Source organism: Schistocerca gregaria, chromosome X (genome assembly GCF_023897955.1).
Source record: "Schistocerca gregaria isolate iqSchGreg1 chromosome X, iqSchGreg1.2, whole genome shotgun sequence".
In the NCBI taxonomy this organism is placed as follows: domain Eukaryota; kingdom Metazoa; phylum Arthropoda; class Insecta; order Orthoptera; family Acrididae; genus Schistocerca; species Schistocerca gregaria.
Window position 1 is genome coordinate 280,962,648 of NC_064931.1, and position 20,888 is coordinate 280,983,535.

Genomic DNA, 20,888 nt, shown 5'->3' on the forward strand with positions numbered 1-20,888 from the left:
TAAATAACTAAATAAATAAATGGGCCGTATGGCTCCGTTATAAGATGCCTGGTGGGCTTCGATTCCCAGTTTTGGCAGATTTTTAAACAAAGGTTCATGTTCCATGGGCATTTCCGTGTAGCATACGATACATGATGATGGAAAAATAATTAATTTGAAATGTTTTTCTTTTTTTTTTAAACAACCTTATATATAAAGGACCTGTGATTCAGGATTTCTATCTCCAATGAAAAATGTATATTTCTGTATGATATGTAATTAAAAATAAGAAGACATGCATTTTTCATAAAATGACAATTAAATATGTGCTCATAAGGATATATTTGTACAATGTAGAAATTCGAACTGAATGTAAAAAAAGTAAGGGCAGAAACTAGACTCAAACTAGCAATCCAGCAATACCAAGTCTCAAGTGGTGGCATTTTTTCCTAATCTTTATGTATTGCACACTTCATGGAAATGCGTATAGAGCATGTGACTATGTTTAAAAATATACTTCACTATGCATCTATGTTTAAAAATATAACCCACTTGGGAATTGAACCCTGATCCTTAATCATACAATACAGATACACTGCTCATTGAGTTGTCGGTCTTTCATTTGAGTATTATACGCACTTGGAAAACTTCATAGGTTGTTCTCTTGAGAATTTTTGAGAGTGGTATTGAGCTGCTCTAGGAAATTAATATTTTAGTTCTGAACATCATGTATCACATAAAATTACACATGCTTTGCTTAACTTAGCAGCCTAACATTAAAATTTCAACCCCACTTCTGTCATTATGTTTATTTCTTAAAACTAGTCTACATTTCAGGTCGATAAATAAAAGAGAAAGACAGGTGGATGAAGTTGCACTTTTATTTTATTTTGTCCTACTAAAATTAAAAGAAGGTACTGAGGCAGAAATCATTGCTAATGTCGATTGGTGTACCTACTCACCATAACTGAATACATAAAATAAATGCAAGCCTACTAAAATTAAAGACAAGCATCACAGATTAATTGTAAAAAGATAAAAGCTGGCTTTACTTTGCTGAAGTGATGATATAGGTCTATTGCGATCAAATGTGCACCACATACACACATGAAGGGCTGTAACTTTATGGCCGATAGTGTTTTGAGTTTGCAGTAAAATTAAATAAGGAATGTATTGTATATGCCTGCCACTCGTCTCACTCACGCAGTGCAACAAATGTATCCAGTTGCGCAGTCCATACTCCTGCTGATTGTTGGTTGCATATTGCCAAGGCAAACTGTATTTTCTGCAATATGGCGCACGGGCTTTTCAAAAAAAATCCAATATAGTGATTTTTTTCATACAGGAGTATAGACGAAAATTTAATGATAGCTGAACCAATGAACTGAGATATTCCTATTGTAATTTGATATTGTATGAAAGGCACTTGATGGAATGCTCTTTTGGAGGTTTTATGTGAAATTTTTCTTTCATTTGAGACATATCCATGGGACAAAAATTAGTGTGCTGCGGGTCACAGCTTGGCCACTCCTGCTTTGGATCATCTTACAAAATTTAAATTCATCATCAATGAACTGAACAAAACTTTTATGAAATAAATATTATGATCCTGCCAAAATATAAAGTATCGATGAATCTCTAATACACTTACGGGGATGAATTATATTCAGCCACTATTTGAAACAAAAGAGACACAATAATGGCATCAATTAGCTACACTATAATGTGATAATGGATACTGCTTTGTGGTATCCTTTGACTAAATCACTAACTAAATCCCAAAGAAATTGAAACTTGTTATTTTAAACTGCGGGCAACCACAGCCAAACTTCCACATTTTCAAAGAAATAATTCACATTGGCTGTATAATACTTTTAATAAAAAGTTATGGATGGTTTTGCACCACTAGAAGACACATCCTCAGATGATCGGTACAAATAATAAGAAAAAATTCTTTTACAAGGAATCCTTAACAATGGTGCAAACAACAAAAGGATAATGAAAAGTAGTATTATAGAGCTGTGCTTGAAGAGTACTCACAAAGATTCTTGTTAATAGGTCACTGCCTAAGAGCCACTCCACAGCATTCATGTCATGTTTCAAACAAATTGCGCTCTAAAAGCTACCCTTATTTAAAACAAAGGGAGTACCAGAACCTATAAAAATAAAATGTGGATAAAAACTAGATGGGCAAAGCCAAGCTGTAAACTAGTAATGCACTGAGACAATATCAAAGTATGAACCCAGTAAACAAGAAGTGGTTTGCCACACCACAAGCAGGAAGGTCACTAAGCAGCAAGCAAGTCAGTACAGACTGCTATTAAATGGAGAACATCTTTACAGATAGCGTTAGAGGTGATACAGACAAAACCAATACTGTGAATGATTTGGGGGGGGGGGGGGGGGGGGCTGCACATGTGCTAAACTAATTAAAAAATGAATAGGAATGAGTCACATTTACAAAAATACTGAAAGCAGACAATGCAGCACATTGATAAAACAACCAGAGTGATGCGATAAATTCCCTATTGCACAAATACAATTTATAAAATACTAAAAGCGATGAGTTAAAATGTAAAATACTAATAAAGCCCAAGTGGTAATACAAATTCCTTCTTTCACAACTACAATACCATATTAGTGGTCAATGTAAAGGGCTAGTTTGGGAAACTAAGGACATGTGATAATAAAATAGTGGCCTATAGCAGTAACGTGTATGTGTCAAGAACTGGAGATAGTTTATTATAAACATTCTTGGATTGGGAGTTGTTATCTTCTGGGAGACCACTCCCACAGTTTGTTGTTCAGTACCAGCCTTATTTCTGGCCTGACAAGAGTTGTCACTGTGAAGGACTGCTAGTAAACACATACCTAGCAAATGGTTGCCTACAGTCCTCGACCAATGGGAGTGTGGGAGAATGATCAAGTGAGGCCTTGGTAGATGGGAGCGGAGTGCTGGGCCCAGCTGGGCTCGCTTTCTCTGGAACCAGCTCCCGACCTAACAACACGTTTTTCTGCACCCCCTTGATCATTTAGCCATAATGGCTCCTGCCCAACTGTTGGTGTCTTTCCCAGGTGCACCCTATGCACCCCTAAAAATGAGATGCACATAGATAATTAGTGAACAGTCTGCTCTTCAGCCTGACTCCTCCCATCCTGTACAATACGAAACAAGATAATATTGCCAAATTTTGTAGAATACCCAAATGTAGGTCACAATTTTTCATTTTGTATGAATTAAGCCATACACAGAACACCTAAACTTTCAAAAATTGTAAAAAAATACACAATACATATCCTAATGTCAGCACAAGGAAGGTCTGGACTGTGCTGGAGACAAATCTTTCCAATTACAGGCACAACTGAGTCATACGACTCTAATTTGATACAACTTACTCATAACACAGGGTCACAGTACAAGACTTCATAATTTCATACGTGACACAAATTTAAACATTGTAGTCTTCAAAATGGACATTGCCAACAACTTACACATGCATATTTAGGATATACTTCAAAATCTGAGCATTATCTGTATTTCATGCAGTACATAATTCAGTCTGTATCACTCTATAGCCTTAATACAATTTCATAGTCCTGCAATAAACTCAAGTCTCTATATGAGCAAGCAAATTCCAGTTTTTCCATTCATTTTTGTCAGATTACAATTACAGACAAGAAATTTCAGGACATTCAAAATAGTGACATGTTTACTCAGGGTACTGAAAGATGGTGATAAAAATGTCCTGTACCAAGGATCTTAACTTCAAAAAAATTTTGAGTAATGCTTTCCTTTGAGAAGATACATTAAAGCTGTACTATTGCAGTCTTCTGGCAGAAGATTCACGCTTTCCTCTGAATCACTCACTGGGTGGGAAACATGACCCACAGATCCAGTTTGCATTTTTTGATACAGCATAACAGCCTCTGGATGCCCTGAAAATTGAAGAGAACATAATTTTCACACCACTGGCATTACTTGACACACACAAACTCACTCTCTCTCTCTCTCTTTCTCTCTCTCTCTCTCTCTCTCTCTCTCTCTCTCTCTCTCTCTCTCTAACTCACTCACTCACTCACTCACACACACACACACACACACACACACACACACACACAGAGAGAGAGAGAGAGAGAGAGAGAGAGAGAGAGAGAGATCAGTGTCCAACACACAGAATTTGTACCAAATAATATGAAAGCTCATATAATATGGTGTACAGCCAAGCTTTGGCATCCAAAATTAGCTAAAGCCTCCTGGGTATAAATGCATGTAAATCCTGGATACAAGCCAATGGGATTTTTATATTATTTTCTACAAAGAAACTGTTTCAGTCCTTTGTCAGTTGTAAAATTATGACAATGAACCCTGATTGTTTTTGATGTGCAGAATTAAAAATTCTCCATACAATCAAAATCTGCTGATTATGCAGATCAGAGAAGATTTATTATTTTAGTGGTTGTCACAAAATCAGTCTTCGATATTTACAGCCCTATGAGAAATGGCTGTATCTTGGAAAATGCAAATTCCTACTGGGAAGAATACCACTGTCAAAAAACAAACTGTTCACATAATATCGTTCAACAGACCTTTTAGCAGCAACCTCTACTTCCTGTACCACCATAAGATCAACAGACAAGATTGATATGACTGGTCAAATCATCAGAGAATAGCTACATTGTTTCACAATTGAAAAAAGGCAATCTGGATTTAATGCTTCATATGTAAACATACACAGCAGTAGATAACAATGTAGAAGCAGAGGCGCTGCTGTAGCGTAACCAAGTATCAAGACAATTACACCATGTCTCCTACCACTCACTTTGCAGGCAATCATATGTCGTAAGTATTCTACAATTATAATGTTAGATTATTGTCAATATTATTTCTGTGTTTGTAAAATCAGAAATGTGTATTTAAATGGTTTGTTTTGTATCTGTTTCACGTCATGGGAGAGTGCAGTAAACACAACAACAGCAGCAATTTTGGCACAGCTGCCAAGCAGAGAGCAGACTGTTGTTATCCCCCAGATGAAGGTCATCGTGCAGTAGAACATACTGTTGACATATGTTATCATCTTATGATTTAAATAAAGTAAATATGTTTAACTGTAGGTAATTAACAAAAATGGTTTATCGACGTTGTTCAGTGTAGTTCAGTTCTTGTTCTGGTCTTGACCAGTTATGATCAACATTGATGTTATTGTAAGGACTAAGTTCTAATGGAACACATCATTTATTTTAAAAAAATAAATAAATTAATTAAAAAAGAAGTGAACATTTATGTGGAAGAAACTTATTCACTTTTCAATGTGGTTTCATGATAAGAAGATTGATTTTTCTTAATGACTGAGTTCTGTTGGGAATACTAGAATTAATGGAGTTTGAAAAGAATCAGTTATTAATATCTAAAGACAAGAGCGGAGATAATAACCCAAATGTCAACTTTTAAGAAGCCATGGAACTTTTATGAAACTGATGTTACACAAATGATTCAATTTTGTATCTCTCTACTTGAGGGTTAGCAGAAAGTTAATTTGACCAGTTCATTGAAGTGATTCAAATCTGTTGTGGTGCACGCTTTGGAAAAGAAGCTGGAACAGTCAAGCTCAATCATTACATGTACCTGATTGAAAGCTTTTGTCACTGGATGTTAGGTACGATGTCTGCAAGAATAGACACTGTTTGAGACACGAGTGGAGAGGAGTGAGTGTGAGTTCATGGAGAATGCTGCATTCCTTATGCGGCTGGTGAGTGATGGTGATGAGGTGCAGTGTCTTGGTGGTGCCAGCCAACACTGTGAACAGTTACCGAGAGACACAGCGCCCTGGTGGTGGCAGCTGACATCAAGGGCAACTACTACAAAATGCAGTGTTTGTGTGGTGGCAGCTGAGTGCACTTGATAGAGAAATTTAGCAGTCTACGTAGTAACATCTGGGGGTTTATGGCATCAATCAGTGCATCCTAGTGAGGGCCATTACAGAGCATTGCAACTGGGTAGTAAAAACCAGTTGAACCACAGGTAGTGGTAAGTTGCAGATTACACCATGAGCCAATTCACTATCAACAGAAGTTTATTTGGTGGGTGCAATTCATGTCAACAAACAAATGCAAGTGTTAGGTACTGTGTCAGGAAAAAAAGCTTAACTTGGTTAGTTTGATTGGTGCATTATTATATCTGTAAGTCATATAGCGAATAGATTCAAGTTTGAGTTATTAGTAATCATGTTGGAAGACAGTATAGCGAATATGGATGACTGGCCTTTGTGGGCCAGAATAATTAATCAAAATATAACCAGTTTAAAGACCTTTTATATAGAGATGAATCAGAAAACAGAGAATTTGAATACCGAGATTAATTCTGAATTAACTGGCTTCCGTAAGACAGTGAATATGCATTACAGGGTAGAACGCCTTATTCACAAGTCTAGGGAAGAGAAGCTGCCAATGAAACATGATATTTTTAACTTGTCTTAGCAGGCTGGGAGTATGAAACTTGTAGTTCATGTGGAAATTAATAAAAATAATATTGTCATGTGTCAAGAGAGTGTCAATCAAACTGACCATGTACATACTGAATTATTAATATGTTTTAAGGATGCTTCTGCGGGGGATGCCGAATGCGCACTATCTCTGAGTGGGGAGATGGGAGAAATCACTAATTATGTAGAAGAATAGCACAGAGAAATTAAAAGCATAAGTATCTGAAAAGTGTAAAGAATTATGCAAGTTAAAACATAATAATCATGGAGAGTGTTCATACAATGGTGGAGATCATGGAATAGAAAAGGCAGCATATCTAGGATGAGTAGAATGGACAGAGGTGCTCTTGCAAGAAGTATGTAAACAGGTCTCAGACTTCACAGTATCCAGGGACCCTTTTGCTATAGACAGTAGTATTAATGTAGAGACGAGTTGCATTAAGTCATTTTTTATGGATCAGATGAAGTGACCGAATCAGTAGAACTTGGGATAAGCAAAATCAGTTCACTGGCTCAGCACAAACATAAAGAGGGTAAACCCTATTTGCCAAATGAATTGTGGCAGGAATTTAGTTTATCTAACACTATTCATGTGTCTCATCAGTTCCTGCATTTCAAACCAAAAGGAGAACTACACCAATAACATTTTTAAGAATTTTTGAGGGAGCTTTGTCATATAGATGAGCGGACAGAAAGAAAACACAGTTTGTGATTGAACATTTAGAGGCTGAAGCAGCCGAATGGGTGGTATTTCATAAACATGATTTTAAGAATTGGTCAGATTTTGTACAACAATTTAAACACAAATATACTTGTCAGAAGATGAGCAGCAGAGGCCTACACTGAAGTTACTGGTTCCAGACCCTTACAACAGACAATGAGGTGAGTTTAGAAAATTCTTCGCATGGTATTGAAATACGAGTAAACTGATAACAAATAAGCTTTTGCTTCCAGCAGGTATCTTTTGAGATGGAAATAAACAACTTTCAAAAAATGTTACAACAACGTGTGATACAAAGAAACAGTGTTTACCACAATCTATTGTTGGTATGCGGACACCATTAAATGAATAACAACCAATCAAAAAAGTTTTTTCACAAGTACAAAGGACTGAGGGGGATGGCCAAACAACACTACTGAGGATTTGATGAGCTAAATGAAAGTTCCATTTAGTATGAATTACATTTGTGAGTTTTGTGTATTCGATACCAGGAGAGAGAACTGATGCAGAAGTGTAATTGAGAGTATTGCGTGTTTCATGTGCAGTAGAAAGATGAAGTGCACTCTTATTCAAATGAGTGGAATGTGATTTTGGTTCATTTGGGAAAAGGAATACTGGGAGTGTACAAGATTACTAGTGAATTAAGACTGAATTAACTTCCACATTTGAAATGGGTTTATCCCCCTTAGAAACAGTAGGTAAATAGATAACAGATGAATCACTGTTATCAGCATTTCTATGGCCGCCAATGGAAGAAGCAAATAGGCAGGTACAGGCTGAAGTATTACATAATACAATAGGATTTTTTTGAGGGGGTGGGGAATCAGGTTTCTTTATTTACGATAATATGCAGTCAAATCACAACCAAGTTTTTACAAATCATTTACAACACACATAAATAACATCATCTTGATCCACTTTACAATGTTCACGAGTCCTCAACACAAAAGGCATCACACAATGAAAATAAGACATACCAATGTCCTCTTTAAAAACTTCACCAAAATTAAAAGCTTGGTAAGTAATGACATCACAGTTATCAAAACTTTCAAGGCCACCAATACTCCCAACAACTCCAGAGTGAGAAACAGCCATTGTAAGCCATCTAGTAGAATGACAAAATTTATAATCCTTTATAAGGGAAAATTTCAAAATATCACTTGCAAAAACACAAGGACCATCTAGGACTTCATGGGAAGCAATGTCTTTCACCTTCACTTCATTTTTCTCTTTGACCCCAGTACTGATTTCCATGTTATCAATGGCCATTGGAGAAGTAGGTGCTCCCATGTCATTGTATTGTAATTATGTACATCATTATTTCTTTCGAACTGAAGTGTATTATTTACAACAAACTTCATGAGGGAATAAATATACCATGAAGCAGTAGTCAGAATGCCCAACTCCTTAAACAGTTGTCTGCTGCCACAGGCCATTAACACCCAATCTTGCTGCACTGCCCTAAGGGATACATTCATTGTATGCCCCACGTTGATTTCTATGGTTATTTCAGGTAGTGTTGCTTGTCTGTTAGCACTGACAACTCTACGCAAATGTCACCACTCTCGCTCATTAAGTGAAGGCCGTTGGTCACTGCATTGTCTGTGGTGAGAGGTAATGCCAGAAATGTGGTTTCTTGGCACCCTCTTGACAATGTGGATCTTGGCATATTGCACTCCCTATCGATTTCTGAAATGGAACATTTGTTGCATCTAGTTCCAACTAACATTTCGCATTCAAAGTCTCTTAATTCCCATTGTGCGACCATAATCATGTCGCAAACCTATGCACCTGTGTACAAATGACAGCTCCACCAATGTATTACCCTTTTATAACTTGTGTACATGATACTACTGCTGTCTGTGTATGTTCATATCATTATCCCAAGACTTTTGTCACGTCAGTGTATGATGATACATGCACAATATTGACTGAGTGTGGTTTAATAATCATTATAGAGGAAAAAGAGGTAGCCATAATTCTCAAATAAAGCAAAAGTAGATAGTATAGTCTTATCACCTGCCAAACTGAGCTAGCAAGTGGGGGTGTAGTGTAAACAAATATCAAGACAGTTACACCAAGTCTCCTTCCACTCAGCTTGCAGGTAATCATATGTTGTATGCATTCTGTGAGCATAATGTTAGATATTTAGTAAGATTATTGCCAATGTTATTTGTGAGTTTGTAAAATTGGAACTGTGTATTTAAATGGTTTGTTTTATATCTGTCTCATATCATGGGAGATCAGAGTAACACAATGACAACAGCATCTTTGGTGCAACCACCAAGTAGAGAGCTGACCACTATTGTTCACCAGGTGAAAGCCATCGTGCAGTAGAAGATCCTGTCAGCACATGTTATCGCTCTCTAATTCAAATAAAATAAATGTATTTAATTGTACATAACATGCAAAAAATGGACAATCAGTGTTGTAAAGAAAAATGTAATAGTAGTTAGTTCAGTTCTTGTTCTTGCCTTGGCCACCTAAGATCAACTTCGATATTATTGTAAAGATTGTGTTCTAATAAAATATGTCATTGTAAGTGAGAAGTGATTTATTTATTTATTTATCAAGAAAACTAAAGTGAAAGTTTATGTGGAAGAAAGGTGTTTGCTTTTGAACAATGTGTTTTATTAGAATGCAGTCTTTATTACCCATTGTTACAGCTCTCAGTGACTCATAAAAAGTGTTAAACATGCAGAAATTTGTTTTTTGTTTATTTGCTCTATAACATCAAATGTCTAACAGGTAGAAAAGCAAGTTTTAAATCTAATTTAAAATCATTTCTCCTGGACAACTCTTTATATTCCACTGATGAATTTCTGCTTAAAAACTGGTTGCCAATAAAAAAAAAAATGTTGTTGCATGAGTAGGACTAAAAATAAAAATGTGTTCATTAATGGTAACACTGATTGTGTATACATATCCTGTAAACTGACCATTCCACATGATTTCGATTAATGAATTGTTCAAATGATCTATGGAACATGTAACTAACTAACTAACAATAACACTCATGATGATGATAAACAGTCAAGGCAAAAACAAGGACTGAACTAACTACCACGACATTTTCCTTTAGAACATTGATAGTCTATTATTTTCTTTGTTACATACAATTACATACATTTATTTTATTTCAATTAGAGGGCAATAACACACACCACCAGCATCTTCTTCTGTCCAATAGCCTTCACCTGGTGGACAATAGCAGTCAGCTCTCTCTTGGCAGCTGTTCCGCAGATGCTGTTGTCGTCATGTTACTTTGCTCTCCCTCGACATGAAACAGATACAAAACACACCATTTAAATATACAATTCCAAAATCACAAAGACATAAATAACATTGACCATAATCTTGCAAACTATCTAATGTTATGCTCGTAGAATACATACAACACATGATTACCTGCAAACTGATCAGTAGAAGACATGATGTATGTCTTCATATTTGGTTACACTATACTCACATGCAGTACTATTGTGATTAAGATAATAAATAGATACTGCAATTAAGTGAGTGCTAAGTTCTTGTTTTAAGCAGAAACAATTAACTTTCTACATTATGTAGGGTGTCCCATTTATCTTGACCATCCTAAATAACTGTTTGTCCAGATGCAAATTACAAAAAGTTTCAAGCAAATTTTCTTTAGCTGTCAGGGGGACATCAATCAGCAAGATTGCCTTAGTTGTAGCTTTGTTTTTTACAAAGATATGAACAGCCGTATGGCTGTTTTTAAATGGTACCCTGCATTTTTTATTTGGTAATTCATTTCCTCTCTTAAAGACCTATTAAAAATGTATCACAGTGAATCATTAACTGAAACACAATGTTATTAATTACATAACACAATATTGACATTGGCACTCCCAGAGCTTAGCGCAGGTACTGGGGGGTAATGGAACACATCCATGTGCTGACGTTGACAGAGGACAAATGTAAACATAAGTAGAATGCACACCCGACATTCCATGAATCATTGTCAGTTGCAGAGTTGTGCCAGTAGAATGTACACCAATGAAGAGAAGGTAGAAATGCTACTCATCTATGGGGAATGTAAGTTAGCAGAACAGTAATTGCACTAATGTTTTCTTATGTATGGGTACATTTAGTACGGTAGTTTAGTCCTTTGAAATACTGTTGTGTAGAGTAGGCCTACAGTAAAGGCTATCCTTCTTATAAACTGCATCAACATAACGTTTCTTTTATTGTAGTTCTTGTTGAAGGTAGGCAAAATGCTACACAGGCAGCGGAACTGTACAGAGCGATATCCTGACGAGAACCTACCTTCCCGATGGATGTTTTCTCATCTTGTTGCGATGCTTCAGGAAATGGGAAGTTTCAACCCACATCAACGCAATTGTCATAGCACTCGCACAGACAAAGCTGTCGAAGATACTGTTCTTGCTTCCGTTGCTATGACTCCACATGTGAGTACATGACAGCTTGGGCATGAGATTGGTATTCCTAAAACCAGTGTACATTGTATTCTTACAAGTCACTGGTTCCATGCTTACCATGTACACCTACATCAAGAATTGCATGGAAATGATTTCCAGAATCATGTACAGTTCTGACAGTGGGCAAGGCACCAAATCCTCGCCGCCAACCTGAACATCTTCTCCAATGTTCTATTTACCGATGAATGTTCCTTCTCTAACAAACAACAGGTAAATACAAGGAACATGCACTATTGGTCCAGCGACAGCCCACGATGGCTTAGACAGGTGAAACATCAGTGTCAATGGCGAGTTAACGTCTGGTGTGGGATGCTTGGCACTACAATTATTGGCCCTTATTTCATCAACGGTAGTCTAAACGGCACAGCGTACACCAACTTCCTCAGACGAATTCTTCCTCCTCTTCTGGATGAAGCTCTGTTAAGAACCAGAATGCTTATGTGGTATCAACACGATGGGTGTCCAGCACATAATGCCTTGCGTGCACGTCGTATTCTGAACTGAAGGTCTCCTGCCAGATGGATTGGTCGAGGAGGAACAGTTACTTGCCCTGCTAGGTTTCCTGATTTAAATCCTCTGGACTTTTTTCTTTTGGGATGCATTAAAGACACTGTCTATCATGGTATTCCAACAACTCTAGAGGACATGCAGGAAAGTATCATGCTTGCTTGTAATTCTCTTCAGCAGGTAACACTGGAAGTAATAAATAATTCTTTCATTCAACGAGTGCACCAATGTATCAGTGTCCAGAGTCATCACTTTGAGCACCTTTGAATGTTCTACTCCTGGACAATGGTGCAGGAGAGTCAAAGTTTTAATTAATAATGTTGTGTTTCAGTGAATAGTACACTGTGATACATTTTTGAATATGTCTTTAGGAGAGGAAGTGAATTACCGAATAAAAAATACAGGGTGCCATTTAAAAGAGTCACACCACTGTTCATATCATTGTAAAAAAACAAAGCTACTACGAAGGCAATTATGCTGATTGATGTTCCCCTGATGGCTAAAGAACATTTGCTTGAAACATTTTTTAATTTGCATCTGGACAAACAGTTATTTAGGGTGGTCAAGATAAATGGGACACCCCGTATTATAAGCCTGAAGCACAAACCAATAGGCCTAATTTTGGCCTAATTTTTCGTGCTCACAAATAACAAAGGTTTATGTAGGGTAAAGTGGGAACAGATTTAATTCATTTTTAAGCATCTAATCTGTGTTCCAATGTGTGATACATGTGTATATTGTTATAGGATAGTAAAAGAGGGAACGGTATGAGTAGACTGTAGATAGGAATTTCACTGGGGAACTGATTGGAGAACTTAACAAGGCTATCCCCCATGAAACTGTAGGCTTTGTAGGAAGGGCAAGAGAATTATGGAGGAGGCGGCAAAGATTTGTGCCCTTCAGGCTGAATTAGATCACGCAAAATTTGAAAAAAAAAAATCTTGGGATCTTGGTAAAGGTAACAAACAATAGGCAAAAGGAGAAAAGCTCTTCAACTCCATCTACATTTGAGCTAACAATATCAAATAAATTTGGCTTGTTGACTGAAGCAGGAGGGGAAGAGCCTCATCCAGCTGTAGGTCACAGTAGGGTGCAGCAGACTTCAACAAAGAAACTCCATGTAGGTTGATACGAAAAGAGGGTGAGAAGAAGAGAGTCTTGCTGCTAGGTGGCAGCCATGGGACAGGTGTAGGCCATATGGTACAGGAGAAATTAAGAACAGGGTAACAAGTCACAAGTATTCTGAAGCCAAGTGCTAGTCTTAGCCAAGTGACAAAGGGCATAGGGAATTTGTGCAAAGGTTTTGGCAAAGAGGATCTAGTTATTATAGTAAGTGGAGCACAGAACAGCCCAGCTAAGACCAGTAATTGCAGCATTAGGAGTGACCTGGATGAAACAGGAGTAGCAACTACACACGCAAATGTGAGTTTTGTGGAGGTCCTGCAGCACCATGACCAGCCCTGTGAGCTGTGTGAACATCAAGTTGAGCAGGCTGCTACTGACTGGATGTAGTGCCTGTTGCTACAACTGGGAGATGTAGATATACTGGATATGTCCTACATCTGAATAGGGGAGAGAAAGCTAGGGTGGCTGAACTTCTTGCACATAATATCTGGGAGGCCACCATCAGACATAAGATTCCTGTGGTTACTAGTGTAAGAGAGAGATCTTTTTTTAAGGTTAGAATCAGGATTCAGGCACTCTGTTTTGAAAGAAGTGAAAGTAACAGAAGAGACCACAAAATTGTTAACAATGCACAGAAAATAAAATTAGCTTCTTTCAGCAAAATATTAGAGGACTGAGTAAAAAGGTAGGAAAGCTTCTTGTCTGTCTGGAAAATCCAGGGAGCTCTGAAAGGATAGGCATCATTTGCCTGTCTGAGCACCACATAACCAAAGGGTTAGATAAGTTACATAACACATTACACTCTAGCAGCTTACTCATGCAGAACTAATATAGAGAAAGGAGGAGTTGTTACATACATTAAGACAGGAACAAGTTCTAAAACATTGAACAAGGAGATTTTTGTAGTGATCAGCACACAGAAGTGTGTGCTTGTGAATCAATACTAAAAAATTGTCCACATTTAATTGTAACTTTATATAGATCCTTACTGGAAAATTTTGAACTGTTTGTGAGTAGTCTGGGTATCCTATTCTGCTATCTGTCAGACAGCAGCAAGCACTTAATAGTCTGTGGTGACTTCCATGTACATTTTCTAAAGGAATCAGATAGAAAAAAATCATCTGGAACCCTTATTTGGATCCTACAATTTCATCTCAGAAATTAACTTTCCAACACAGGTGGATAAAGGCAGCAGGACTCTAATTGATAACGTTTTCTTGTTTGGTTGATTTGGGGGAAGGGACCAAACAGAGAGGTCATCAGTCCTATCGGAGTACGGAAGGATGGGGTAGGAAATCAGTAGTGACCTTTCAAAGGAACCATCACAGCATTTCCCTGAAGCAATTTAGGGAAATTACAGAAAACCTAAATCAGGATGGCTGGACATGGGTTTGAAGCGTTTTCCTCCTGAATGCGAGTCCAGTGTGCTGACCACTGCACCACCTCACTTGGTTGTTTTCTTGGGTGAAGCTCAAAGTATGAAAATAACTCTTTACCCAAAAACAAATGCTCTCTCTAATTATTATGCACAGTTAGTTAGGATCAAAAACGTAGTGCCTTACAGTGTGGGTACTGTTTTTAAGAATAGTTTACAGATGACCTGGGATGAAATTTATAATGAACCAAATGTTAACATAAAATTTAATCTATTCCATGATAAATTTGTATCATTATTTGAAAAGAGCTTACTCCATAAGCTACTATATTTTAAAGACTATACGACACTGCGGACTATAAGATGCACCTTAATTTTTTAAGCAATTTTTTAAAAAAAGTAACATTTTTACCATTTTTATTATTAGACTGCACAGACCGACTACAAAACCAAAAAAGGAAAGAAATTGTAGTTTATAAAACCAAACTAACCTTAAAACTTCCTGAAAATCATCATCTGAATTTTCTTTTTCTTCTTCTTCCTCATCGTTACCGTCATTGTCCTCTTCATATATAAGATGGTTTCACTACCATTGAGAGTGTTACTTATGCTGCAGTTATGAAAGATCTAAAATTAATGTCTTCTCTCACTATAGATATAGAATATTTTATCCACTGACACACTTGTTTGATTGTAAGTTGTTTTAAAGCTCCCTTCAGTGTGAATTCATGTTGGGTTTCATCCATTTGTTGCATTCCCCTCTCATATACACTTTACATGGTTTATTTATTGTACTATCAAGAGGCTGCAATTGTGAAGCAAGTCCTTCTGGAACAACAGCAAGCTCTCTGTTTCCCTGTCTTAATTTCTCTTTAACAGATATTTTCAAATGAGTGCTAAACTGATCGAACACAGAGAACTCTCCTTCAATAAAGCACCTTTCCTTCTGCTTCACATTCTGTTAATCCATAATTTGATACCAGCCTTGTCTATACTCCCCTTGTCATGTACATGAACAACACCTCTTGTCATGTACATGAACAACACCTGGCAGTATTTGACAAGGTTTCAGCATTGCTTTGTGCTTGAAAATGATTATTGGATTAAGTTTAGTACCATCAGCACAACATGAAAGGACAGCATTGTAGTGCATTTTTTCATGTCCACTTGTTTTTACAGTTACAGTTTTAGCACCTTTCATGGCAACAGTTCTGTTACTCAGCACATCAAATGTCAGAAGAGTTTCATTCGTACTGGCTAAATAGCCAGTTCCACAATGGTTTTCTTCCAGTGTTCAATAATAAGGAAATGGAAAGATAATATTCTCTCTTCATACTCTTGTGGCATTTTCTGAGATACTTTGGTTTTGGTTCACATGTTATGTCCATACACTTCATAAACCAGTAGCACCAATCACCTCCACCCTTACATTTTGGCTTATGAACTGGTATTTGAATCTTTTTGTATTAATTCCAACATCATTTTGACAGTTTCCTTGAATATATTTCAATATGGCATCTTATAGTTTTCCCCATTTTGCATTCAGTCCTCTATTTGCACATTTAGTCATCATTTTTTTTCAGTTCTTCTTTACTACTCCGTCAATCATGAATTGTTTCTTCCACTGGTGGGGGGCCGAAATGCTGCTCAGCTGCTTTGTTTCCATATGCTTCTGCAGATGCTATTAATTTCAATTTACAGCCCACATTAATACCCTTTATTTTTTTCTATTACAAAACTAACTACTAACAAAAATATTGCACTGTTACCAATGACACAAATCACTTTCAATTCAAGTTTACTGGCACTACAGACTGCAATGATGCATTATAGGTGAGACAGTGTTCTGCGTTTGCGATGGCAGGGTGGGAGGGCAACAGTGTTAGCAAACTTCTGAATCCCCGTAACTCATTTTAGTCACGTTGGTAAATTGCTGCTGCCAGTTGAATCCAGTGTCGCCAGATAGATATAAGTTTCCTGTGGCATCAAATATATGGCCATTTTTAAGACTGGTGAGAATTTTAAGTCAAACACTGGACTTTTTTATATTAATTTAGAGTATAAGATGCACCTGAATTTTGAAGACAATTTTTTGAAGAAAAAAAGTGTCTTACAGTCCATGAAATATTGTAATTGAAAGGAAACTAAACAGACATGTAGGAAACTGTGGATCACTAGAGGAATCAAAGTATCTTGTGAAACAAAAAGGTAAATGTATCTTATGGCGAGAACAAGTAGAGATCCTGCTGCAGTTGTTCCACACTACAAAAACTACTCAAAAATACTGAGAAAAGTTATTAGAAAAATCAAGGATTATGCGAATAATGTCAGAAATCACTAATTCTGGCAAGAGATTAATGTTATATGGAATGTAGTGAAGCAAGAGACAAGACAACCAGCCACAGAAAAGGGTAACATCACGAATTACCTGACTGGAAAGCTATTACTGATGAGTCACAGGTAACAAATGTGTTTAATAATCATTTCTTAAATATGGTAGGAGGCATAGGGAAAAACAATTCAAGAGAAAAATCACAGCAGTATGTTGAAAAAAGTAACACTCATAAAATTCTGTCATATGAATGTATCACCAACTTCTCCTGAAATTAAGAAACTTAGACATTCTCTCAAAAATACAAGCTTAGCTGGTTTTGGTGGTGTTTCCAATAGTGTACTAAACAACTGTTCTCATACAACAAGCACTGTCTCACTGAAATATGTAATGTATCACTAACTGAAGGTAATTTCTAGAGAGACTGAAAATGCCATTGTTAAACGTCTCTTTAAGAAAGGTGATAGCAGAGATGACAATAACTACTGACCTGTTTTGCTGTTGACATCATTTCCCAAAATTTTTGAGAAGGTGATGTATCATAGAATAATATCTCACCTTAGCGACAATAATGTCATCAGCAAATCACAGTTTTGGTTTCAGAAAGGTTACTCTATTGAAAATGCCATTTACATGTTGAGTCACTGGATTTACAAATGTTAAATAATAAAAGAGTGTCTGTTGGTATTTTCTGTGATCTCTCTGAGGAATTTGACTGCGTGACTCATAGAATTCTCCTAGATAAATTGAAGTTTTATGGGACTGATTGTAGAGCCAAACAATGTATAATGCAATATCTAAGCAAAAGAATGCAGGAAGTTGTACTTAGTAAGTCAACCAATATAGTCAGGGGACATAATTCTGACTGGGGAGAAATCACGTATGAGGTCCACTACTGTTCCACATATGTCTAAATTATCTGCCATCTAATATACAACATGCAGAATTAGTTCTTTTTGCATAAGACACTATTATTGTAATCAATCTGAGCATATATACAGAAACAGATGAAATAGTAAACAACATTCTTAAAAGTATGATTGACTGCATTTCCATAAATGGTCTCACCTTCAATTTTAAAAAGACACAACATACTCAGTTCTGCACATCTAGGGGTACTACATCAATGGTAAGGGTAACACGTGGTGGGGAAATAATAAATAGGGTGGAAACTTCAAAATTCCTAGGTGTTCATATCACTGAGAATTTAAATTGAAAAAAAAAAAAAACACACACACATTTTGGAACTCCTAAAACAACTTAGCTCAGCCACATCTCCACTTAGAATCAATGCAAATCTTAGTGAAAGACAAATAAGTAAGCTGACATATTTTGCATATTTTCATTCAATGTCATATAATGATCTGGGGTAATTCATCTTTCATAAAGAAAATCTTCATTACGAAAAATGTGCTGTAAGAATAATATGTGGTGCTCACACTCTATCATCTTGTAGACATCCGTTCAAGGAGTTGGGCATTTTGACTACCACTTCACTGTATATTTATTCCCTCATGAAGTTTGTTGTAAATAATCCACTTTAGTCCAAAAGAAATAATGATGTACATAATTACAATAGCAGAAGAAAAAATGATATTTGTTACTCCACATTAAGGTTGTCTTTATTACAAAAAGGGGTGCACAATGCTGCGACAAAAATTTTTGATCACTGACCCAATGATATAAAATGCCCGACAGACAAAAAAGTAAAACATGAAAGCAAACTGAGAAAGTTTCTCCTAGACAACTCCTTCCATCCCATAGAAGAATTACTATTACTGTAATGTGTAAAAGGATAGGCCTTACTAACTCACAACATCTATATACCTTAGAAATGTTAGGATGCAACCATATATACAAATTAATTTGCAATGTGAATGTAAATGATTTGTTCCACATCATTAAGATCTATCATGCAAAATTATCGATGTAACATGAAACTAATTGTGTCCCCACTTGCTAGCTCAGTTTGGCAGGTGGTAAGAATATACTACCTCCTTTTGCTTTATTTAAGACTTACGATAACTTCTTTGTTTTCTCTATAGTGATTATTAAACCATGCTCAATCAATAATGTACATCATATCATCATATGCTTCTGAATACAGCATCCATTATCTCTCTCAGTTTACCTTAGACTCTTGAGCTTCTAGCTCATGTTTTAAGGATCACACTATATGTTTCCTACAAAGAAACATTTGGAGTTTCTGCATTCTCAGTCAAGTCAGTATCCATTACCACCTAGTTTTAATCAACCATTGAATTACACTGTTAATTAATGAAGTTATTCCAGATGTACTGACAATATTCCCTTCAGTTATAAGGTTTAATGTTACTCCTGTATCTCTTACTGGGACAGTCCTCTGTAGATTTATGTATCCAATATAAATATGATACTCTTTAATATTATAAAGTTTTCCTTAATTTTTAAAATGTCAGAACATGTAATTACGATTTTTGCTTTTACCTGGATACCCAGTTTGATCAAATAACTGTATCTAATCAGCTCTATTGAGATAATCCATTAAAATACATCATATTACCTTCTATCTTCTTTCCACTTTTGCCATTTTAAGCAGTTGCTTCTTCACCTGCATTTCACGCAGTTGCTTCTTCACCTGCATTTCACCTACATATATTCTGAGCATTCATAATGTGATTTACAATGCATGAAATCTTACAGTTCAACCTGTTGTTACAATTAACCTAAATAAAACCTGAGTTAAGAATTGGTACCAGGAAACTCTACTCCCAACAATATCAAGGTTTCTCCCATACAACAATGACAATCAGCTTGTAAGATAGGATGGCGACAACTTTCACATACACTTAGGTCAGACTCAGTGTGGTACTGCACTACTCTAGTATGGCTCTTAGGAAATGGGAGATGTCTCTAAACATGACTATGAGAAACATGACAATAGTGCACAGACATTTACATCCAATTTCCAGTGGTCCTTATTATCTTCTACTCACCTCTCCAATTCCCTTTATAGTTTTTCATTTTGCTAAAATAACTACTTTTCAGAGCAGGGTATTCAGACATTCCTCACCTTATGAACTAGACTTCATACCTGCATATGCCGTGTAATCACACTGTGGTCTACACTATACAGGCCTTTAATAACACTTAATACTGGCTCTTTCGGTAACAAGGCTTTTGGATGAGACATCACTTGATCGAACTTAATGCAGTTAGCAGCTTTCTATTATGATTTTGGTGTTTGGAAAATAAACTTGAAATTCCGTTCTGTGTTCCTCTGTAATGATAACATCATTCATTTTCACTGGTGGTTGGAATACCATGTCAGATACTATATTCTGCTCTCCTTTAATATACCTTATTTCATAATCAAAATCTTGTAGACAGAGCACACATCTCAACAACCTATGGTATAATAATCGGCAATTTGTCAGGAATGTCAAAACTTGGTGGTCTCTGTATACTACTGTTTTCCTTCATGCTAATAGCCAAAAAACCTCTTAAAATCCCACACTATCATGAGAGCTGCTTTTTCTGTAATGTAATTAGGGTGAAACAGAATTGGTGCATCAACGAAGTCACATTTTATATTATTAAAGTGATCTCTTGCTCCTCACCCCACTGCCATATTGTTTTCTACTTTATTATATCTAATAATTTTGGGTGAGTGAGATCTGTTCCTGGTACAAAATGCCTAGAAGCCAACCATTCCTGAGAAAGATTTTAATTGTTTGCTACTCTTTGGGCTTGGGCACTGAGCAATTGATTCTGCTTCTACATACAAAAGGGGTCTAATAAATGAGCTGCCAATTAAGTGGCCCAAAAGCTTTACCTCTCATCTTCCATCCTTTAACCTTGAGAACAGTTCATCTAATTCATCAATATGTTCCTCCCAAGTTTTGGTTATAACTAATACAATGTCTATGTA

At 36.5% G+C, this 20,888-nt stretch overlaps 1 protein-coding gene across 6 annotated transcripts in view; it reads right to left on the bottom strand.

Moving 5' to 3' along the window:
* Positions 1-846: 846 nt before the first annotated feature.
* The window catches only part of LOC126298845 (uncharacterized), a 190,788-nt gene continuing 170,746 nt past the window's right edge, over positions 847-20,888 (bottom strand). For all 6 annotated transcript variants that reach the window (XM_049990333.1, XM_049990332.1, XM_049990331.1 and 3 more), the window contains one exon: positions 847-3,915. In XM_049990333.1, the coding sequence (XP_049846290.1) occupies positions 3,746-3,915 (170 nt within the window). In that variant the 3' untranslated portion in view covers positions 847-3,745. The remainder of the gene's footprint in view (positions 3,916-20,888) is intronic.